We start from the raw sequence: 19,415 nt of genomic DNA, 5'->3' as shown, positions 1-19,415 counted from the left end.
AGCAACCCCTCTTGGTGGTCGGAACCCTTATCTAATCTTTTTACCCTAATTAATCAAACCGGTCTTTTCCCAGATTCCTGGCTTTCCTCAACCCTCATCCCTATCTTTTTCCCCAGATTCCTGGCTTTCCTCAACCCTCATCCCTATCTTTAAGAAAGGTGACTCTTCCCACCCAGGCAATTATAGACCAATTAACCTTCTTGCCTTTATAGGGAAGCTCTATTCCAAATATCTACTCGCCAGATTATCATCTTGGGCTCTTTCCAAAGCCCTACCGGGTAGAGAACTAATTGGCTTCCACCCAGGTGCCTCTACTGTTGATCATGCCTTTCTGCTCTCCTACTTGGCCAAGAAGTATTCTGTCCACCATGGTGCCAAACTCTTCGCGGCCTTTATAGACGTCCGCGGAGCATTTGATTCTATTAACAGGGCCATGTTGTGGAACAAACTGGCCAGTTGTGGGATAGATCCCTGTCTTCTTTTCCTAATTCGCTGCCTCCACTCATCCAATTCCTGTAGGGTTCACGTTAATGGCCTGGGTTCCACATTTGATAACATTCCCATTAATAAAGGAGTTCGCCAAGGCTGTATACTCGCTCCTCTCCTTTTCAATTTATTTTTGGCAGATTTACCCTCTCACTTATCTAGCTGCCAGAATTCCCCTCCCTTCCTCAACGGTGTCCTCCTTCCCATCCTTCTTTATGAAAATTTTGGTTTTCGCTAAATCTTGGGCTTTGTTCCCCTGGAAGATAGGTAATCTTTCTTTTCAACAAGTTCAAACCTTCAAATACCTGGGGATTATTTTTCATTTCCATCACAGTTGGCTCCATCACAGAAAATCTGCTATTTCTTCATCTTCACTTCATTTAAATGCGATTGCCTGTTTTCATTATACCAGTGGCAATCAGTATGTCCCTGCTGCCCTTCACATATTCAAAACCAAAATTCTCTCCCAAATGCTGTACGGTGCCCCCATCTGGATTGAGGCTGCGAACTAAGATTTGGACCAAGTTGCAGCCTCTTTCCTTAGATGAATTCTGGGGGTCCCTAATTTAATTAGGCTAGCTACCCTTATGCTTGAACTAGGGATCCACCTCCACTCCACCATCACGTGGTCCCTTACCTTTAAGTTCTGGCTCCATCTACACTTAAGTACTCATTATGAGTCCCTCTTAAAAGATCTTTTAAAGGATTCTTACCTCTCCAAGTGGTTCCAACTCATTGATTCCAAACTTCTATAACTAGACCTGTCCCCTCAATTTCTTGCAGACGCTAACCTCCATAGCGCCTATTCAATTATCAAATCCAAACTCTGGGAATCTGAATTCAACCAACTCTCTTCAAATCTCAACCCCACCTGTTCTCCTCAGTTTTTCGGCCTTCTTCCGTCACTTGGTCGTCCCTTTAATTATTTCAACATGTTGATTAACCCTATTAAGAGGAGAGCGTTTATGCTTGCGAGATCTAATATCTTCCCTTCAGTCGTTCACTCTGGCAGATTCTCCAACATCCCGCGTGATTGCAGATTATATCCTTTTTTTTCTTTAGAACCGGACACTGTGGACCACATTTTACTTTGCTGCCCAGCCCACCTTTCTCTTCGAGAAGCACACTTGTATCCCTTGCTCTCTTCTCTTTCTGGTACTTTCACGGATCCCTTACTTGCCCTCCTGAGTGACTACTCTGTGGCCACTACCAATGTAGTAGCAGAATTTCTCTCCGTAGTTTCCAAGTTAAAACCCCCATCCTGATCGTATGCCTTCCCTTGTTTTCCCTCCTTTTTTCCTTATTGGCCCCCTGCTACAACTTTTCCTGTGGGCCACACAGCCATTATGCTGGCTTTTATTATTGCAGTTGTAATTTATTGTTTTAATGCCAATAAAGGTTACGGAATCGCCAAAAAAAAGATAGTTTGGTGAAGATGTGGAGAGAAGTCCACATCGCTGCTTTGTAATACACCTCACAAAGGTAGCCCCACCTGAGATAGCCACGCCTCTGAGAGGTTGTGTTCACCCTCCAGAGGAGAGAGCTCCGATGCTCTATAGCACTTTATTATGCATTCCACTAGCCAGTATGCGAAAATGGAGATTTTCTTTCCTGTGGAGCTTCCCTGAAAGGCAATGAACTGAGCTTCAGACTTATGAAGCAGCTTGGTATGTTAGATATAAAAATGGAGTGCTCTTCTTACATCCAACCTGTGCCAGATTTTCTCTTGTGGATGGGTTGGTTGTTGCAAAAGAAGGGAAGACTGATTTCCTGCTCTCTATGAGATAAAGAGTTTACTTTGGGAATAAGTGTGGTCAGTACGTAGTATTACCTTTTCTTTATGGAACACACAAAGGTCAGGAAGCATGGATAGGGAAATCAATTCTGAAACTCTGAGAGCATAAGTGATTCTGACCAGAAAGGAAACTTCAAAAATGATTTCTCATATAGGAGCTTTGGCCAGGGGTTTGCAACGTGGGGCAGTGAGAGCCTGCAAAAACCCTTTTAAAGTTCCAGTAGGAATTCTCTTGACAGGAGGAGGATTCAGGAGAGTTATTGCTTCTCAGGAATCTCTTAACATGTGGTTAACATGTGGGGATGAAATATTTTAGTTCTATGGAGCCCTGATAGGCTACTCAATAGATCCATTCCTAAGATGCCCTGAAAGGCTGCAGCCTGTCTGTGGTGTTAGTCTGCAGGCCTTTGTCCAAGCCATTTTATAAGAAGTCCAAGACTGTGGGCACACTGGGATTGGATGGAGAAAAAGCAATGTAGAGCTACCAATGTCTAAATATTTTCCAGATGTTATAACTTTTGTAAGTGGAATGGTGTCTAGATGCCATTAAGGCAGGAATCAAGAGTAGCCAAGATGAGTTAGTCCTATCCTGTCAAACTCCACACAGTCAGGTGGAACTGCATAGGTTGTGGGTAAAAGAGGGGCCCCCTGGGAGAGGAGATCTTGATGGGGAGGAAATTTCCAAGGATCTCTTTGATTTGATATTTTTCCTGTGAAATTTGTGGTAGACTATGAAACAGTTTAACCACTTGAGATCCAGAAAAGCTGTGTTTTAAACAAGGAAAAATACCGAGTAGACTCCGGAATACACACATCGGAGTACACAGCGGGCCACCAGTGTGCAAACTTGCCCCCACCAGTCTCCTCAATTGCCCCCACCAGCACTGGGTCTTTGAGTGGCATAGCATCAGGTAGTTCTGCCCTTGTCCTGTTTAGAGAACTGGCTGCAAGATGGAAAGTTGGAGGACTTTGCTGTGTGGTGATGCAAAATAAATTTGCTCAACTGAGCTCTAAATTCAGGTTGTCCTTTGGGGTGAAAAGACCATCCTTGGCCTCAAAAGACTGATGCTGAGGGTTAATGTTCTTTTTGCGATTAGTAGGCAATATTTTCCTATTATCCTTGTTTTTGACTGAAACAGGATCAAGAACTCTGCAAAGAGTTTATCGCTTATAAAGGGCAGGGCTGCAAGTCTGGCTTGGGATGCTGCATTTTCGTCCCAGTGCCTAAGTCAGATATTGTGCATGGCAACTAGGGAAGAGGTCATGGAACGTGCACTGATTTGAAGTGCATCGAGGGACGCATCAGCCAAGAATGTGGATAGAGCTAGCTTCTTTAAAGTATCCGTCCCAGGCTTGGGGAGAAAAGAGTCAGGACCAGCTAGTTTTTCTGCCCAGTAATAAGTAGCCCTGGGCATTAGCGTTGGCAGCACTAGCCCTGAGCACAAATGAGGAGTTTTCAAACACTCTTTTAAGTGTCACTTCAACTCTCTTATTGCATGGATCTTTAGGACCCTTTCCCTCTCAGAAGGAATGATGGCATGGGATGATAAAGCAGCCACCAGTGCATCTACTTTGGAAATTTGCAGTGTCCAATGCTTTCTGTGGTAAAGAATAAAGCTTACCAATCAATTTTGGAGTGTGCTTCTTTTGCGCAGGCACTGCTCACTCTGTGTGCATGACAGATTTAAATACATCAGAGAAGGGAACCTCTGTTGTCTTGTGAGGGCCCTGAGGAAACAAAAAACTTTGCCCCAGCTCTGTTAGAGTGGCAGAAGAGGCTCAGTCTCTGGATTAAGGCTAAGAGCTCTGGTTGCCCTGGACACAATCTAAGGAAAGCATCCACAGGAAGAGCCTAAGTGGTTGCACACACTGGTGTCTCTTCTCCTGACAGTTTGCTCTTCTCCCTTGAGGAGGAGACCTCTGAGGAGCCTGACTCATCAAGCCGTCCACCCCCAGACCCCTTCAAGCTATGAGTCTTGTGCCTGGTGGATGTCATAAAGAGGAAGACTTAGCACTTGGGGGACAATTCCTCTGTCTCCAAATGGCAGGAGAGCGAGGAGTCCGAGGAAGGCTCAGGTCGTTTAGCTTTCTTACTCAGGGGCTCAGTGACCGAGGTTCCTGCCCAGGTTCTGCTGCAGGGCCTAATTTTTCTGCCACAGCTTTGCCTACCAGGTTCTGGGTCTACAACATAGCATGGCTTCCTGAGAGACGGGGATCCTCCCTAGAGAAATGGGTGCCTCCCCTGCTGAGCCTGAGAAGCCAAATTCTCCCCTCCCCTGAGGTAATGGAGGCTGAGCCTGCAGAGTCAACTGAGGCCATTATTAGCATTTACCTGAGGTAAAATGGGGGGGGGGTGTCGTACTTCGCACCTACTAGTCCAAGACAGAGCATGCAAAAGGAAAATGGTGCCCGAGAGGTTCGCCTCAGAGGCCTGAGGTCAATTACTGAAGCTTGGGGGTGCTGGGCAGGATGGGCACTCTATTTATAGAAGGTGCCTTCCTTGTCCCCAATGAGCAGAGCTCAAAGCGTGGGCAAAAGGAGGCCTGTCAGCTCCTTCACTTCCGCCACAACAGCTGTGAGGTGTGAAGTTTTGGGACCCGTTTGAGTCGCGGGCAGCACTTGGAGAAAGAGGCAGTGGGCACCAAGAATCTTCTGGACTGTCACTGCCTTTGCCGCTTGAGAGACTCGGGGAAAAATAATGTTGGGGAGCCGAGAAGCTTCCGACACAAAAGTGCCTCATGAAAACATTTAAGCTCCCCACCGCCAAAGTGGGCCCCTGAGGGAGCTTCACTGCATTTTCCCTCCAGTGCTTTAAAGGACTGGCCCCCTCAAGGAGGGAGGAGGAGAAAAGTAGAAAAACAATTTACTTCAGTGGAAAAAGAAAAGTGAAACAGTCCCTCAGAATGAGGGAGCAAAGTGACTAGCAACTTCTTGCCAACAAGGCAAGGCCGAACTGGGAAATGAGAGCCCTCTGTGTGGAGGAGGTCATGTGACTTGATTAGACCCTGCTTAGCAACACAAGGGCAAACCCATACTAAGGAATGCACCCTTCCTCCACTGGAGAAAAGTCACTGCTGCTTTCAGCATCAAAAACAAAACCTCTAGGTGCATGAGAAGGAAAGTATGCCAAATATCTGAATGTACAATTTCAACCCAGCCAAGTGTTTTGAAGAATGCAGATGCTCTTGGAGCAAGTCAGCACATTCAGGGATTAAAGGGAGTAGCCGGGGACCAGAGCAGGCATGTGGCCAGTACCTTTTCTGCATGTTTGGCTTCATCTTGGTTCTGCTCAACATCTTCCTCTTCCTCTTCATACTGTCCATTGTTTAGGACCCAGGCAGCTGTTCTTTCTACAGGGGACATTGTGGCAGAGTCCACAGGTGACTGTATCTGCAAGCAAAGAACAGAGATTTGTGTTACTGTATGGCAGGAGAACTCTCTCATTCAGGAGTTTATCTCAACCATATCCAAGATGAACAATCAATTGGGAACTGTGTAGGAATCGTTTCCCATTGCATGGTCTCAGCCTACTCCAGTAATATGCAAATGAAGAAAGCATAGGGCAGGGCCAATTCCTATGTAAATATCACTCAGAAAAGTGCCATATAAATACTAAGCATTTTTATTCATGCAGCAGACAGATGCAGGCAGGATTAATTAATTCTGAGTTTTTCCTCTCCATTGTCCAGGGAGCAATGTGGTATTCAACATTATCATTATTCAGGTCAGACATAAGAAACAATCAACAAAGGTGCCACTGGAAACTATGGCTTTGTTCGCTCCGATTCTACAGAGAAGCAACACACACACACACACACACACACACACACACACACACACACACACGGCTGAACCATTTGAATGTACTCAATGTCTTACCAAATAGCCACTTTTCAGACAGACCCTAAAATGCAGGTTCAAATGGATTATTCTGGAGGAAAAATCCATTACGGGCTACAAGCCATGATGTGTATGCGCAACCTCCTGATTTTAGAAATGGGTTATGTCAGAATGCCAGATGCAAGGGAGGGCACCAGGATGAGGTCTCTTGTTATCTGGTGTGCTCCCTGGGGCATTTGGTGGGCCGCTGTGAGATACAGGAAGCTGGACTAGATGGGCCTATGGCCTGATCCAGTGGGGCTGTTCTTATGTTCTAAAAGTTATCAGATTATACTCCCCCTCCCCAATGACTATACGAAATAAACAATGGCATCTGATGATTTCAGGAAGCTTTTTTAAGTCAATGTATGGTTTGGATTACACATTATTGTTACTGATTTATATAACACCCTCAGTGTATATGATACTTTACATGGAAATACATCACGAGTTACAATGGGTGACTACTACTGAGTGATTCTACCCTCTACTGCTTTAAACTATGCTTTGAGAGATCTGCCCTACAACATGAAGCTCCTTAGGATGAAGGAAAGAAGGAAAGATTTTTATAGTACTGCAAAACAAAGATGCAACAGGCTGCAACAAGAGACTCTTACCCAGTATGAGAAGCTGGCTGTGATTAACTCACCCCTGTGCAAAAAGCAGGCCACTACTGCTGGAGATCATTTTCCATTCTTTTGCAGGGTACACGGCACAAGGGAAAGAGAATGTTTAACATGAGCTCCCCCCCCCCCAACTCGCTGCTCAGGAAAGACAAGGGCACTTGCATTTAATCTGGCTTGACCGGAAAGGCTGTCAGGACTCTAGAACCTGGAGAGTCCTGGATTTTGTTTTGAGAAGGATGAGACTGCAGCAGGAAGCAGGTTTAGTCTACATTTGTTATGGTTTTATGAGCACAGCCACCCCACTTAGAGTGAAGAAAACAAACACGCATTTTCAGAGCAGTGCAGCTTGTTCAAGAGCCCCATCACTGCATGCAGGGTGAGCTCTGGAAAACCAGTTCTGCAAATTCTCAGCACAGTTTAATTGCATATTCAAAGCACAAAACCTGGCCAGGAGGAATGTCAAACTGGTAATCCTGCTGCAGCTCTGCATCAGCAGGGTATGTCTGCAGACGAAAACAAGATACCCTTGGATGGAAAGGGTGTGTGTTAAGTTAAACCACAAATCTTCCAAAACACTCCTGTTCTTTGCCCTTAGAGCGGAGACTCTGAGGGTTTTGAACAGTTTTGAGTGAGGGAGACGGAGAACATCAAGCTCAAGAAGCAGACAGAAAGTGTCTGACCTCCTCCAAGTAGTTTGTTTTTCAAGGGCATGTAGCAGAGAATGGACTTAGGAGATAAAGAGAGAGCATGCGGATTTAAAAGACAAAAGTGAAACCAACAGCCGGAATAAGAAATAATTAAAGATTAAAGAATTAACAACTAATAGAAATTCCAGATGAGATTACAGCAAAGGAGAGAGTTTACTCACGAAATAGAAGATATGCAGTAGAGTTTAATTGTTCAGTGATGACTCTAAATACTGGGAATAAGATGAAAAGGGACTTGTTTTTATGGATTGTTGTCAGTAAGTTGTGAACAAAGGAAAGACTGACTTTGCTGTTTGTTTACAATTTACGTGGTTTTCTGTTGTCATTCTGGAAATATTTCTCAGCTACTTATCTGGAACATTTTTTCTTTTTTTGGTAAAAACATTTAAGATATTCATGGGAAGATAATGCTGACATCTAGTGGTGACTTTGGGTTGATTGAATTCCTTAAATTGGGATTAAGCAATTTGTGCTGGATTCTGCAACATTTTGAACTTTTAAATTACAAATAAAGAAGTAATGGCTACACGAAGGAGGCTTAATACTCTTGAACAGTTGCAAAAAGGCAAATCCCCTCCGAAATCTCCAATGAGAGAATTAAATTTGTAAAATATCCAAGAATTATTGGAGAAGATGCAGGATAGATTAGAAGAAAAAAAAACAGAGGGGAAATTCAAAGAATTACATCAAGAATTACGAGGGATAAAAGCCGAGATGCAGAAAGATATGTCACGTTTAGATGCAGCATAGAAAGAAACTAAGACAGAGATAAAAGGGATAAACGATAGAATGATTATTCCCCGTGGTAGTTGGGGAAACTCCACAGCCCTGCCGCCAGTTGTTTTCTATGCAGCTGACGGAGGGCAGACAACCAGCCTCACCGCAGGGCTGGGCCGCCCAGCAGGCTGCATATCTGCAGGGCAGTTTAGTGCCGGGGGCCCTGCGGTTGTTCCAGGGCCGGGCGAGCTCCCACAGGCGCAAGGAGAAGTTTGCTCAGCGTCACAGCCGGCCATTGCTGCCCAGGCCTGGCAGGCTGGGCTGCCTGTGCAGAGAGGGGCCGGGCCGGCGGCCGGCGCATGGCCCCTGTCATCGCCAGTTTCCAAGGCGGTGGTTCCAGGGGCTCCCCCTCTTCCCCCCATGCCATACGGGAAAGAGGCTTGGGGATCATCTGGCCCCGGCAGTTAAAGAAAGGATATGGAAGGGCGAGTATGTGGACCTCTTTAGCCTCCTACACAGGGAGCCAGAGCCGGAGATTAGGCCAGGGGAGTGCAGTTGGGAACATCAGGCGTTACGTAAGCCCAAAATTGATCGCAATTGGACCAATTGGCTAGCAGGGTTTACCATCTACATGGGGGTTGTGCTGCAGAGAGACTTGTCTAAGGGCCCGGCACTAGCAAAATACTTGGACTTGATTCACAGGGCTTTTAGGGGATACTCAGGTGCAGGTTGGTTGGCCTATGATGAGCAGTTCCGCATGCGCGTGGGGAATAACCCACAGCTTTCCTGGGAAAGGAAGAACTCAGAGCTGTGGATTCAACTCGTGATGGCGGGTGGGGCTGCTGGGGGTGAGCGCTTCGACAGCGGTCACCTGATTGCCAGGAGCAGTAGTTCGCACCTGGCGGGGCTGCCTCAGGCGGGAGCGCCAGGCCAACGGGTTCAACCCTTGCGTATCTGCTATGAGTATGCCTCCTCGGGGCACTGTTCTAGGTCAAGTTGTACGTTCCTGCACAACTGTACGGTGCCGACCACCCGCTTACCTCCTGCCCGAAGGGTTACCAGGACAGGAGATCTAGGCACCGAGGCTCAGGCCTGGAGAAGGGAGGAGGTGCAGGTGACGCATCCAATTCCAAAGAAGACAAGTCCGATTAGGCTGACGATGTTGGCTGAGCTGCTGCGCGAGTGCCCTGATCGCGCTGCAGCTGTATTCCTGTGGGAGGGTTTCACTCAGGGTTTCCGTGTCCGCTTGCCACACCCCAAGGGCGTGAGTTTAGCTTGCAACCTGAAGTCAGTCACGGGCATGGAGGACACAGTCTAGAGGACGATTACCAAGGGGTGGGTGTGGGGCGAGTTTGGGCCCCCCCTTTTTCTTACTTTCCCCCTGCCTGACCTTAGGTTCTCCGCTGGGGGTGGTGCCTAAGAAGGCCCCTGGGGTATACGGCCTCATTCACCAAGTGTCTTACCCCATGGGGACATCGGTGAACAATGGCATTCACGACCAGTATTGCACGGTTCACTTTAGTGACGCTGGCGTTCTGGGCGGCGTTGGAGGGGATGCCTTGCTATAACCTCTCTGCTTTCATCTTGTAGGACGCTGTGGTGGCCCGGGGTGCGTGTTAAGCTGCGGCAGCATCAGCAGGGATACCTTGCATTAACATCTCTGCTTTCATTTTGCAGGACACTGTGGTAGCCCTGTACGCGTATTAATGTGCAGCCACTCCATTGTCTTTTGGGCCTGCAAGAGGGCGGCTGCAACCCTCCTCGGATCGCACTTGGGCCTCAGCCCGGCAGTGCAGGTCGCTTGGTTAGCCAAGCGATGGTGTTCATTTGTCGGAGGAAGGCGCAGATATTTTTCTTAAGGACCTGCAGGACGGCCTTAAGGCGTTTCTCCCCCTGTTTGGGAGCGGGGGGGGTCAAGCGCTAGGCTGACCCCTCCTTGTGGCAGATGGTGCGGGTTAGGAGGCGTGAATGGGACTTTGGCATGCACCTTCAGGCGGCATAGGCAGGGCGGAACCCTATTTCAGTCCTCAGGGGCTTGGTGGCACGAGGATGTAGACGGGGCCCTGGCCGGGACCGCGGGGCACACCTCAGAGGCTCAGCGGCTCGTGGTGGTGCAGTCCACGGTCAGTCCACGGTCCGGCTGCCTTCCCCTTAAGGGACAGACATGGATGAGACGCGCTGCCCCAGCAGCGGGCCGCAACTTGGAGTCGGGTGCATGCCCACCTGGGGGCAGAGGTTTCTGGTACCGCCCAGAGGTCCCTCCCCGCACCACAGGGGCTTTCGCTGCCTCAGATGCTGCAGGTCTCAGCCTCTGCTTCTCTTGGTAACATGAAATAAAGTTGCCCTTTCTCCCATATCTGTTGTCTCGAGTGTTCATTGGACAGTGCGGAAACAAAACACAAGATTTGGAAGACAGAAGAATATCACTAGGGGCATTCTAGTGCATTTCGTAAGAAAAAAATCAAGAGATATGATATTACAACAACATGCAAAATCAAGGCTCAAAGTGGATGGAGTACTAATTATCATGTTGACAGAGGTCCCATTAAGAATTTTAAAGAAAAGAATTAATTATGGTTTTTTGGTGGATACATTAAAGCAGAGGAAGATCATTTTCAGATGGGCACAACTGGAAGGTGTTATTTTTAAATTTCATCAAAAACCCTTCAGATTGGATACAGTTCAGAAAGCAAGAAAATTCATGAGGAGATTTGAGGAAGGAGGAGGAGGAAGATTGGAAGAACAAGAGGATATGCAACAAGTTCAAGGATAAGAAAAAGGGGTTATGGTGCATCAGGAAGCAAGCTACAACTTATAGATGGAGATTGAATGAGTTATTGTTGCAAAAGGAGGGTATAATGAAAGAAGCTAAGCAGAAATTAAAAGCGTTTTTTGAAGTGACCATGTGCAAAGGTACTGAGTCAAGAACAGTTTGGGACGCTAGCAAAGCCTTTATGAGAGAATACTTCATTCAGAAAAATGCAGCGTGGAAAAAACAGAGTCAACTAAATTTCAAAAGACTGACAGCCCAATCTTGAGCTGCCCGGAGCACCCAGGCTCAGCGGCACCAAAAAGGGCTGCTGCCAAGTCCTGCACCTCCTGTGCTACCGCGGGATGCTCCTCGGGAGAAGGGGATGTTCGTCCTCTTCCCCTGAGTAAGGTAAGCAGCCCTGCAATGGGGCTACTCACATTACCGCCGGGTAGAGTAAAGGTGCTCGTGTAGGGCGCGCAGTCCTCCACGAGCACCCTGGATCCTGCGGAGCTCAGCTCCGCAGATCCTCCTCCCGCCCACCCCTGGCACGCCTCCCGCCCACCCCTCGGCACGCCTCCTCCCTGCCCCCACCGGCCTCCTCCTCCCCAGAACGCCTCCCCCTCCCCAGAAAGCCTCCCCCACGCCCCTGTCCATGCCCCTGCCTCCCGTTCCGCAGCCTGGCAGTCCGGGAGACCGCCGAGCAGCGTAGTCTGGGCCACCGCTAGTGCTGGGCTAGCACTGGCGGGAGCCCGGCAGTGAGCCCCGCAAACGTGCCTTACTGTGTTTGTGACTTTGGTCGGCGGCACGGAGCCGTGCCACTGACCACAGAATTGGGCTCTGAGGAGGAAATTTTTAAAAAAAGGAAGAAGGAGAAAACTTTGGGTGATAAAAAAGCAGTACAACAACTGCATTCCAATCGCCCATCAAACAACAACTAGCATAAGGACAGTTTAAAGATGATTTAAGATTTGGTTGGCATGGATACTTATGGCACGATAAAGTGAAAGTAAATATTGAATATAAGAATCATTATGTTCTTATAATGCACTCATTATGTTCTCATTATGCACACTTTGGATTGACTACAGCACAGGGAGATAAATCGTTATTATATAGAAATCTATTGAGCTTTACACAGGGGCAATGTAAGAGAAGAAATAATAGAAGAAGGTTTTAATTGTCAATGGTTTTTATTTGTACAAATATCAGAAAAGATATTTATTTCTTCAGAAAAGAAGATTTAAAATCAAGAAAAAGATATGGATTTGAAGGAATCAATTTTGGAACAACAATTACAATCAGAAGATCAGATAATTTATAGGATTTGTAAGTTGTTGCTGAAATTTGAAATGGAAGATGAACCGGTTAAAGAGTGTATGATTCGTTGGGCTAAAAATGTGTGTCATGAGCTTTCTATGGAAAATTGGGGAAATTATGGATAAAGCATATGAAATTTACTTTAAATGCCAATATCAAGGAAAATGTTTATAAGATGATTTATAGATGGTATATGACATAACGTAAGTTAGCTAAGATGTACTAAAATATGTCAAACAAGTGCTGGAAATGTAAAAAACAGGAGGGATCTTTTTACCATATGTGGTGGGCATGTATTAAAACAAAAAAGTACTGCATACAGATAAATGCACAGAAGCAGTGATTTTAAGAACAAATGTGCAATTGAAACCTGAAGTCTTTTGGTTGGGTATATGTGGAAAAAACAGTAAAAATTTTATTTTTATATATGATAAGTGTGGCTATAATACTTTATGCACAATATTGGAAAATTACGCTCTCCGTCAATAGAAGAATGGTGGACAAAGGTTATGGACTTCGCAGAAATGGACAAACTAACGACCTTCCTTAAAGAGAAATCAACAGAAAATTTTATGAAGAATTGGAAACCAATTATTGACTTTCTTCGTGAAAGAGAGAACAATGAGTTAGAGCCCAATCCTGGGCTTGGTCCTGCGGCTTCGCACCGCTGTGCACAGTCGCAAATGTGTTGTAAGGCACGTTTGTGAGTCTCACAGCCGGGCTATTGTACATTCTAGCCCAGTCTCGGCCAGTGGGTACCCAGCCTCTGCTGCTCGGTGGTCTCATGAACCGCTGAGCTCCAGCATGGTAAGCGGGGAGGGGGCAGGGAGTAGGTGTTCTGGGGAGGGGGAAGGCCGGCAGGGAGGCGTGATGGTGAGGCGGGGGACAGGGAGGGGGATGGGTGGGAGGCGTGCCAGGGGAGGGAGGGAGGTGGATCCATGGAGCACCGCTTCACCAGATCCAAAGCGTTCAGGTGGGGCTTGGCGCCCTACACAAATGCCTTTACTGCCAACCTTTTGGTTGGTGGTAAAGTGAGTAGCCCCAGTGCAGGGCTGTTTACCTTACCCAGGAGAAGGGGAAGAAAGTCCCCTTCTCCTGAGGTGCTGCCCGTGGCAGTCCAGGGCGCACAGGATCCACAACTTACAAATCGGTGCCGCCAAGGCTGGGTGCCCCAGGTAGCTCAGGATTGGGCTGTTAATGAGTTGTGGATTGGAAGATTAGATTTTAAGGGACAGAGAAATTGTTCCAGAATAACAATTTGAAAAAGGCTGTTGGAGATATAATATATAATATAATGGGTGGAAATTTTGATTATTAAGATTTAAAGCTGTAAGTAATTAGAATATTTGACTTTGCTCATGCTACACTATTAGAGGTTTTCTTTATCTGTAGTTTTAAACTATTTTTTAAATGTTTTTCTTTTCATTTTATTGTGTGTTTTCTTTTTTCTTTCTTTTTCTTTTATTATAATAAAGTTAGAAATTCAAGAAAACAAAGCACAAAACCTGATAATGGAGGATGTTACTGGGCTAGTGGCTCTGATGTCAATTTCTCTCCACTACAATCCCCAGAGTAGTTTTACAATTGGTTTTAGAAAGGCGCGTGGCTTTTTAGAAATAGTGAAAGTTGAAAATATAAACATGTAAGTGTTCTGCTTTAAAAAAATATGGCATGCAAGTCACTTGATGCGCAACACGAGAGGTCACTTTGAGAGTTGATTCAGTATTTTGACCAGCTGCTATGTCATATTTGGAATGACAGTCATGATGTTAAGTGTGAATTGGGCTCACACCGTGAACAGAAAACCCACTGTGAGTGTTCTTTAAATACTAAACCTGTCTTCATCCTAAATTTCAACCTGCAGAATGCAATCAAAACAGAAGACTGTAAGGAAATTGGATGTCACACACACCAGATGAAAATGCTACATCAAGACAGGTAACTTCAGATGAAAAGAATTGATCTGCTGGATCAAACTGAAATCCTTACAGTCCAGCATTCCATTTTCACCTGAGGAAACTCAACCCTGCAAACTTGTCTAATTAATTGACTTAATTGACGCAAAGCCCAACCCTGCGCTGCCTGGATGTGTGGCTGCAGCGGCACCAAAAATGGCTGCCGCTGCATCCTATGTGCCCAAGGCAGCCGTGGACGGCACCTCAGGAGAAGGGGACTTTCGTCCCCTGGCTTACCGATAAGCAACGTTCACCTGTACTTTGCTTCTGCTCTCTACCTTACACAGGAGTAATGTGTTAAGTAGTACAAGAGACAGGATGATTGATGGCTTTTCAGCTTCAAAGGGAGAACAGTTATCTTCAGCAATGGGCAAAAAAATCAGCTTGGTCAGCAAACATTTTTGGAACCATCATCTTAAGACTGCCGCATATTGTAGAAGAGGTTTCCATCACACTCTTTTAATTGGCAACATCTTTCTTTCTGCTTGCCCCGTCTTTCTCAGCATCCACCCTGAAAAGGATTTCTGTGAAACCCTGTCCCTTGTGACTTGTTGCTCTTTCTAACCAGGGTATTCTGTGACTGCAGCTGTTTGCATTTATCCTCCACCTACTAATTCAACGGAAACACAGAACACAGGCTTACCTCCTTGAAAGCCAGTAAATGGTCCCCCCTCTGTTACTGGAAATAAGCAGCAATTAATAAGGAGCAGGAAACATGGCGACCATCAAAACCCAGAAAGCCATACCCAGAAAGAAACTAGCCACAAGAATCCCAGGGCATAATTTGCAACTAAAAGGATGTACTGGTGTCTGCAAAGACATCTCTTATGCCCGCAGACCACTGGACTCCAGAAGCTTCTCAACTTTTGTACACACTGCAGTAAGTTACAAATAGGAATAAAATCTGCAAGCATGTTGGGAGCAGAAACAAAAGGGATCAACTGAAGCAAAAGTGGAAATCTGAGCACTGCACTTGCACTGTACTGACTGTAGCAATAGAGACTCCATAAGAGGGAGGTTGGTTAAGGAGGTAGCACGGACACCCCTTGACACCAAAACAGTCATTCTGAAGCAAACATCAAGTGCTCATTGGCAACAAAGAAATAGGACAACTAAAATCATGCAAGGGGATCCATCAGTCAGTCAGATTACAGAAAGGAGATATTTTTCTTTAAATGTGCATAGTTCTGAGCTTATGGGCTTCCCATACATGCAGAAGCATCAGTGTCAGGAAAAAGCAGCTATTAAAAACACACAAACATGCATACCAAACTGGTCCTAGTTATATATTTCCCTCTTCTCCCTATTGTTTTCAAGTAAGTGCTTGTTTATTTTCCAGCCATTTCCAGTAACATACTCCCCAGGAGACAAATGTAGCTCCAGAGGGTATTCTGATAAAGCTGGGCTTTCTAGATGCAAAATCGCATACATGTATGCATGTGCGCATGCACACAGTTAACCCCTAGAGACCCACAGCTGAGAAGAACAGTTGCAGGATTTCCTAAAGGCAATTTCTTATTATACTGGTATACAGATGTCTCATTCCCCCCAGTTTAAGTGCCCGGTTTTCTGGCTAAGGGTGCAAACCTATCTTGCGCTGGAACAGGCAAGCCAGGAAACCGGTGGCTCAGCCGAAGGTTAGGGGAAACCCCGGGACCACCCTCCGCCTGCCCTGGAACGCCTCCCTTCTGCCTCCTCCCTGTCCACCTCAGAGCTGCAATGCAAACTCAGCCGATGCAAGGCTCGCCCTGCAAGCCACCATGGAGGCTGAATTCAGCCGCCATATGCCAGCGCACCTCTGTGTGCTGGCACGGCTTGCACTAGAGGAGGTGCAAACGTGCTTTAAGGCAAACGTGCTTTAAGGGACTTGCACCAGCCTAAGTCCAACTTAGGACTGCGCTGTAAATGATTTACCAAGGATCAGCTGCAAACTGGCTATACAGACCAGTGCTTACTTTCACTCTGAAATTAATTTTTTTAATTATTTAAAAATTTCACTTTGAAATCAATTTTTTTTACCATTAACAAGAATGCTTTAAAAGTCAGTCTTTGTATCAAAATAAACTAATATATACATAGTCATCTTGAAGTGCAATCAGTGCCACATCTGCAGGTTCACCTGGAGTCCCAGGTGGCGACTGTGGTTAGAGGAGCCTTTGCTTAGCTTTGGCTGATTTGCCAGCTGCGACCATACCTGGGTTGCTCAGATCTGGCCACAGTGATCCATGCCCTAGTGACATCTAGATTAGATTACTGTAATGCACTCTATGTGGGGCTGCCTCTGAAGATGGTTCAAAAACTACAACTAGTGCAGAACGCGGCTGCCCGTGTAGTTGCTGGGGCCCCCAGTTATACTGGCTGCCAGTTTGTTTCCAGGCTGAATTCCAAGTGCTAGTTTTGACTTTTAAAGCCCTGTACAATTTGGGTCCAGGGTATTTGAGGGACTGCCTTCATCCATATAATCCTACCCAACATCTCAGGTCATCTGAGGGGGCCCTTCTGACTGTGCCGCCACCCATTAGAGGTGAGAGGTGCAGCAGCTAGGAATAGGGACTTCTCGGTGGTGGCGCCCCATTTATGGAATTCCCCTGGAACTGAGAACAGCTCCCTCTCTGGGGACCTTTCGCAGGGCCTCAAGACCTTATTTATGAAGACTTTTAACTGACACTGGAGGTTGGTGCTTTTTTAATGACTTATTTTTAATTGTAGTGATCCTGGGGTTTATTTGTTTTTAATGGGTAAGAGGTCTGGTCTAAAGGGTAGAGCCTCCGTTAGCCCAAAGATAACATCTGAAGGTCGCCAGTTTCAGGCCGCTGGCAACTCCATGAATGGCGAGAGCTTGAAGCAGCTGACAAGCTGAGCTGAGTTATTCCACTTGCTCTCTGGTGTGAGCGAAGAAGTATCTTGGCTGCTCTTCAAGTGAGAGAAGAAGGAGCTGCTTGTCAGCCAGTGTAGGAGGCCACTGGGAGCCAGAAGTGATACCAGACCGTGAAAGATCCACTTGAAATGTTGTGCGGTTCTTGAGAGATAGAACCTTTCTGTTATTATAAAAATCCCCTCGGGGGTTTAGAGATAGCCTGCCTGTGTGAACTGCCTTGAATAAAGTCAGAGGAATAATCCGATGACCAGAAAGGCAGTATATAAATACCATTATTATTATTATTATTATTATTATTATTATTATTATTATTATTATTATTATTATTATTATTATTGCTTTTAATATATATTGTCTTATTTTACATTGATATTGTCAGTCGCCTTGAGTCCCCTCTGGTGTGGGAGAAAGGCGGGATATAAATCCTTTATACTTACACACACACACACACACACACACACACACACACACACAAATAATGAGTGCTTATTATCAAAAATAAATGTGTGTCAAGGTGTCACAAATAAGGCTTGCAGGCTGGACATGGCCCACAGAAGCTCTTTTTCCAGCCCACGTGAAAATTAGGCTCTCCTGGTACCATCAGCTGCTCTCAATTGCTAAGCCGCAAAGTGATGCATCAGCAGAGGTGGCACTGATGAAACGCCAGCACTGGGAGAGCCCAATTATCAGCCAAACCACTTTTGCTGAGGTGCCACTGCTGAAAGGGCATCCTGTGTGATAATTGGGCTATATCAGTGGTTTTCAAACTGGGGTATTGTGATGCCCCAGCCTGAAGGCCCTGGCCTCCGCCCCTTAAGGGGAGAGGGCAGCGAGGAGGCAGGTAGGAGGCAGTAATGCAATCCCTAGGATCGCGTTGCTAACGGGGCTGCAGGGACTGGGGTACACTCAACAGTCCCTGCAGCAGCCGTCCTCAGGTGTGTGGAGCCCTGCGTGAGCATCTGCAGGGCTCCCCAGCTCATCAGAAGTGAAAGTGAAGCAATCGCACTCCACTTCAGGTTTTGCGGAAGTGGAGTGCAAATCGCTCCACTTTCATTTTCTGCATGCTGGGGCGCCCTGCAGACGCTTGCGCAGGGCTCCACGCACCCCAAGGATGCTGCTGCAGGGACTGGTGAGTGCATCCCAGTTCCTGAAGCCCCCCTGAGGAACACAATCCCCAGGATCCTCCCCTGGCCCCCGCTGCCTCCCCCCTGCCCCCACCAAGACTTACTGTAGTTCAAACTCTCCCCGAGACTTTGAAAACCGCTGGGCTATATCCTGAAAATATGATCAAGATGTGCATATTTTTTCTTCTGTCATTTACAAATAATGAGTTCCAACATGAGAACAAAGTGCTTATATCCGACATCATCTGCTTAATGACACTTCTCGGCCCTCAGCAGGCACCATGAATGCCAGTGGCATAGCAAAGAGGGTGTAGGGGGTAGCAACTTTACCGGGCGACAACCTTTAGGGGGGTAACAAGCTGAGGTTGACACTACTTTTGGCCAAAACTGTGAAAACCTTGGTATGACAAAAATACCATTGTGTTATATATCATTGTAAATTTAATGCAGAATGCAATGAAACAAACCACACCAGAACATCTGTATTCTATGTATTCTAATAAAACTTTCTTTTATTTACTTAATAAATTAAATTAGATTTCTTTGTGGAGGGGGGAAGCTACAAATCTTCTTTGACACCAGGTAGCAGATGCCTTAGTTATGCCACCTCCCCATTTTTCACTTGTCTGGGTGTCACATCACTTCTGGAAGTGACATCACTTCTGAGGCATCATTTTGCACTCAGCACAGGGCTACACTTTCATCAGCTACACTTCTGATGAATGCTGTTTGGCTCGCTGTATGAAATGTGCTTTCCCCCTATCTTAGAACACTCTAAGCGCTTTCCATGCATTGGCACCAATAATTCTTCCTACAACTATGTAAGGTAGGTTATTCCTGAAGATGAGGGTTTAGTGCAGGGGTGTCAAACCCGTTTCATACCAAGGGCCAAACAGCATTCATGGTACCTGCTGAGGGCCGGAAGTGATGTCATTAGGCAGGAAATGATGTCATTAATCAGGTCATAACCAAAAATAATCACTTTTTTCACTTAGGAACTCATTAGCTGCAAATGACAGAAGAGAAAATACACAAATCTTGATCATATTTCAAGTTATGGGAGAGCCCAATTTTCATGTGGGCTGTCCTTATAGCAGTAACTTCTCAGCACTGCTCAGCAGATGAGAGCTTGAGGGCTGGATAAAATGCTTCTGCGGGCCACATCTGGCCCCCGGGCCT

General features: G+C 46.2%; 1 protein-coding gene across 7 annotated transcripts in view; it reads right to left on the bottom strand.

Annotated features, from left to right (window-relative positions):
* The window catches only part of RASAL2 (RAS protein activator like 2), a 336,215-nt gene that overhangs the window by 21,328 nt on the left and 295,472 nt on the right, over positions 1 to 19,415 (bottom strand). For all 7 annotated transcript variants that reach the window (XM_066622767.1, XM_066622763.1, XM_066622764.1 and 4 more), the window contains one exon: positions 5,537 to 5,671. In XM_066622767.1, coding sequence (XP_066478864.1) covers positions 5,537 to 5,671 — 135 coding nt within the window. The remainder of the gene's footprint in view (positions 1 to 5,536; positions 5,672 to 19,415) is intronic.

Source organism: Tiliqua scincoides, chromosome 4 (genome assembly GCF_035046505.1).
Source record: "Tiliqua scincoides isolate rTilSci1 chromosome 4, rTilSci1.hap2, whole genome shotgun sequence".
NCBI lineage: Eukaryota > Metazoa > Chordata > Lepidosauria > Squamata > Scincidae > Tiliqua > Tiliqua scincoides.
The sequence above is the reverse complement of the archived record's forward strand: the minus strand, read 5'-3'. Positions and strand labels throughout refer to the sequence as shown.